At 41.4% G+C, this 4926-nt stretch overlaps 2 protein-coding genes across 2 annotated transcripts in view; both read right to left on the bottom strand.

The window, feature by feature from the left end:
* SARC_00244 (hypothetical protein) overlaps positions 1 to 546 on the bottom strand; it is a 4188-nt gene extending 3642 nt beyond the window's left edge. Inside the window, exon 1 of the mRNA XM_014306100.1 lies at positions 191 to 546. The gene's annotated coding sequence lies outside the window, so the exon portion shown is untranslated. The remainder of the gene's footprint in view (positions 1 to 190) is intronic.
* Positions 547 to 1675: 1129 nt separating this feature from the next.
* SARC_00245 (hypothetical protein) overlaps positions 1676 to 4926 on the bottom strand; it is a 4860-nt gene continuing 1609 nt past the window's right edge. The window contains exons 2-5 of the mRNA XM_014306101.1: positions 4639 to 4745; positions 3695 to 3753; positions 2980 to 3140; positions 1676 to 2471 (exon numbers count right to left, since the gene is read on the bottom strand). Coding sequence (XP_014161576.1) covers positions 2397 to 2471; positions 2980 to 3140; positions 3695 to 3753; positions 4639 to 4745 — 402 coding nt within the window. The 3' untranslated portion in view covers positions 1676 to 2396. The remainder of the gene's footprint in view (positions 2472 to 2979; positions 3141 to 3694; positions 3754 to 4638; positions 4746 to 4926) is intronic.

Consider the following 4926-nt stretch of genomic DNA (forward strand, 5'->3'; position numbering starts at 1 on the left):
TCAGTATCTCACTTAGTAATAACTTTTATATGAGAAGTGTGTTCGATATATGAGAAACGATCTCTACAAACTTGGATGGAATCTTTCTCTCCTAAATGATGGGCTATCTCCCAAGTTTAGTCTGTATGCGGGGAGGAAGTAGTTACAATGTAATATTTTGCTTGTACAACTTGACGGCAGAGAAACTTACGTTGTAGAACCAGCTGAGCCTGTATTATTCCTCGGGTTTCCTATATCGATCTGATCTGCTTATATGACGGTACCCATATGCATATGAAAGCGACTCAGTATCGTATTATAGCATACAGTTTAAAAATGAAGTGGGGGGTTTTTTTTTGAATCGCACTGGTAGGAGAAGAACAATAGGGGTATAACGGAGAACCAAACACAGAGGAAGCTTTTAATAAATGTGGTATGTGCGCAATACATGAATTGGTATTTTATAGCTATATCGAGTGACGACTGACGAGTCGCACTCTTTCATCTCTCTCTCTGTCTCTCTAGTAGATTTGAGAGATAAGACCAAATTCAGGAGCTACTCTACTGGATTGTACAACTGGTCTGCCGACTGTCGCTACATACATATTTTTTATATTAAAATTGTATGTAAATACCGATATAAACCGAACACATGAATTTTCATTTCATACTCATAACTCATATACATACATTTCGAATTTCTTCCGACGACCAGGTTTCTGACATTCTGTCACAGCGGAAATCGTAAATTTAGGAGCGACTCTACAATCTACATACACTCTTTCCAGAGGGCCGTGTTTTTATTGGGTTTCTACACAGTATCACATTTTCAGAAATGTTGAGATACGTACTTTTTATTGGTATCTATGTTACACTCTCTAGAGGGGCGATGTGGAACGCGGGTTGATGTTAATTTTTACTGGGGCAACCGCCGGCAACGGCTGAATGGCATCGTAAGATTTGAGTTTTTTTTTGTGAAGGACGGGACACGAAGTCACGATTTACGAATCACTGTCAGAAACTCAGAACTGTACGCCTCCTTCATTCAGAGAGTGACTCATTCTAAGAGAAGTAAAAAGACTACGCTGGTCGCTGCTTAGTTACATCATGACCAACTAGAAGTGTATTTAAAATTTCATGGCCCTCTGGATTTGAGTCTGCGCTAAATTTACGATTTCCGCTACGACTCGAGGCCCAAAGCCAGGAGGGCCGTGAAAATTTACGGTATGTAAATACAACGGACAAGTCCGTGCTCCGTAGGAGTTACGTTCGTCGGGTTTTTTTGTGTGTTAAATATTTATATATCTTGTCTTTTACCAATTTCCATACCCAGCCAGCCAAGTGGCCAGGCCCAGGCCCCAGGGTTCCACCACTTTACTAAGCAGAAGATATTAATGTGGGGTTGATTTCTTAGTAGATAAAAGTATCTTGCTTGCCTGTTCTTTGGGTGTTAATTTTATTTTGAAACAGCTTGTTTCGTGTTCGTTTTTTATAGGCAAAAACAAAACAACAAATTTGTATAATGACCAAGCAAAGTGTCGAACTCGCAAGTCATCACGACTTCAAAAATGGGTTTGCAATCATCATGTTTTTTATCGCGTAATCTTTGCGAATCTTAATACACGAGTTTTCGAGACACTGAAATGAATGCCTTCATGAACGCCCTTGCCATTCCATACCCTCATTCTGGCACATACGATGACATTTGCCGTTTATATGGAGTTACACTCGCCGCAGGCCCATTGTAGGCCACCCTGATATATACAAATTGGATTGCATCTGAACGCGAACTACTACAGCTGGCAAAAAAATAGCCGGAATCTACATAAAATACAAACATTGTTTCCGTCTCATTTCTCGTCCAAGGGTTGCTGTAAACATAATGCCTAACTCAAGCTGCTAGGCATACCCTCATTAGTCGAGGGCACTGGACCCATAAGAAGTTCGCTCATATATCGCATAGAGACCAGCTGTTGTACGACACAAATGCAAAGTTAATAACGCAGTAGCTTGACGAGAGAGGCTGCCTTCTATATTGTTTATTGTCTTCCCGAGGGTACTTCTCTCAGAATGACTCCGTGATAGCGAAGCGATTGTCGAGCATGCTGTTTTTCCTGACATAGAATTTTTTTGTGAAAGTCTTCCGGCAATGCCGCGATATCGATTACTTTGTTTGTAGCCCGATTTTGTTGAAAATAATAGGCAAAGGCAGATGTCCAGCTCGGTCATGGCTGATGCAGCAATATAGCAATAAACAAGAACTATATTGCACACACTTGCGCACTTCGCGTGTATAGGATCTCATTTGGGCTATATGCCCTGGTACATGCTCCCGGCGGCGGCGGCGGCTTTTTCTTCTTCTTCTGATTGCTTAATAATCGAGGCATGTGTTAGGCAGGGGGATTGTGGACAACTCATCACCAGCCGTCGTCGGAGTCGTCTTTGTCGTCCTCCTCATCCGAATCGTCACTGAATACGCGGCGACGATGTATCTGTGTGTGTAAGCAAGCAGTCAATCAACCACAGAGTATATTTTAAGAGGTACTCGAAATGAATAAAACTCTGCTTCATTTGACTTGTTACACCCGGTCCGGCTGTGGTTGAGCACTAAGCCAGTATTGGTAAACACAGGGAACGAGTTACGAGTATTGTATTAGTGTCATAAGTGGGATATACACTCAGTATTCGGTCATCAAGCTCAAATCGGTAAGTACACGCAGGTAACAAGTAGAACCACAGCACTCTCCACCCAAATTAATGAATTCAACACGCGCAAGCTACGATTGGCGCAATTCAAATTCCCAGTATCCTTTATGAAAATGTGTAAGCAAGTATCGTATGAAAACACGATGAGATACGGTTGGTACAATCCAAATTCCCCGTACTTTTTATGAAAATGTGTAAGCAAGTATCGGATGAAAACATGAGATATCTGCTGTAGGCGAGATATATGTGTCTTTAAAAAAGTGGCGCATAGTGAGACACAGAAAAACACGATACCTTGATCTGTTTCTTCTCAGACTGCTCGTTTATCTGATCAATAAGGGACATGAGCATTTCCTCAGTTACTTTAGGCTTGATCTGTCCGCTTTGAAACATGTTCAGCAATGCATTCTCAATCATCTGACCTTTTTCCTGTTTGACCGAAGCTATCCTACCGACTGTTGGATCATACGTTGTGTATTTAATTCCAAATATATTTTCTAAAAAATATGCTGAGAAACATGCTCGTACGGTATAGATTCATCTACCGTGCATTTAACAATCACGGAACTAAAATCCGTACTTCCAAATCTATCAAAGTGATCATATAAAATTATAATTGGTTTTTATGTGTGCCGTGTTCTCCGATTGCGATGGGGAAAAAAGCATGTAGATGCATGATAAGGGTGGTTGAATTGTATAAGATTGCGAATTGATTGCCCAGATGTTCTACAGTAGTTAAACATAGCTTATGACAATCTATAATTTTCAGTCGTGTACATCGATAGGGTTACAGTACCGCGTTTGACCTAGCAGAACAGCTTGTTGCATATCAGATTCAAACCTAAATAACAAAACACCTGGTTCTCAAATCGCTTTCATTTATTCGACTGGGACCGACCATAAGTTTGTACTAAAAAAAACTATCAAACCTCATACACATGCAGCAAAACCCACTAAACACGCGATACTATGGCCATAGCACTCACGACATCAAACCAACAGTACTTACGTCTTGCCCTGGCATCTTGTGTGAGGAGATGGGATAACATCGTACTTTTCATCTCCTGTCTGCATTGAACAATAGAAGTCACATACATTCGAGGCTTGAGAATGCGGTTCATAGTCTTCAGGTGCACGAGTGACTATCTGTACTTGCGTGTGTTATGATTAGATCGGCACCTGTAACAGCACCTTCGCTCCCAGTTACGAGAAGCTGAGCGGTCACATTCTACGACCCAGGTAGTAGCCGACCAAGGTTTATTAAAAATGTACAATAATGTATTTAGAAGTTTTCTGACAGGAAAAAAGGGCAAGGGCAGAACCATACAAAGCAGCACGAGTTAGTTTTACACACTGCAACTTTTGCATTAATACGCTCTCTGATTCCCATAGGGTTGTGTATTTACTAGCGCTAGAAATGGAGCCTTACTTACAGATCGCCGCATATACGCGGTAACTAGACATGGCCACACCAGATTGTGTGCTCAAGTCACTCGCACTGTATAAGCAAGCCATGAATACTCAGCAACGACACACACGAGTATCACGATCTAAACGCAACGTTGGTTGTCCATATCAGTAACTTAGCAGAAGCCATACGCACCATGAAGACCAAATTTGTGCCCCTATAGCCCACTTCGGATTTATGTTGAACCTAGTCCGCATTAATACCTTGGTACGACATATACAAGACGATAGCTACGGAAGATCGGTTCGTGAATAAACCCTGCGACAGAACGTACATACAAAACACCCAATCGATGTGAGAGGCAAATTAAAAGCAAATACACTCCGTGGATTCATCTAAGCACACGGAGTATACGTACATTTAAAAAGTAAACAAGAATAGCCGACGCATTTTAAAAGAAACACTGATACAAAACTACGCGGCCAGATGATACTGTACATACAGTTTATGATACATGGAGTAGACTCAGAACACTACGTACATACCTTTGCCTCATCTCTTCTCGTAACTGTTGCTGTCGTTCGGCATCGCCGCCACCACCGACGCCGGGGGGAGCGCTGGCGGAGAAACCTTCCGGAAGTCCTTCTGAGCTCTATTATTTGGGAAGATTAAATTTTAGTGTACTAAGAATATGTATACATCGTAAAGTACTAAATTTATGCATGCACAATCACAAACACACACACACACACACACACACACACATATATATATATATATAACTATAAAGAACAAAGACAATAAAAACCCACCACCCACCCACACACACACAC

Source organism: Sphaeroforma arctica (genome assembly GCF_001186125.1).
Source record: "Sphaeroforma arctica JP610 unplaced genomic scaffold supercont1.6, whole genome shotgun sequence".
Lineage (NCBI taxonomy): Eukaryota > Ichthyosporea > Ichthyophonida > Sphaeroforma > Sphaeroforma arctica.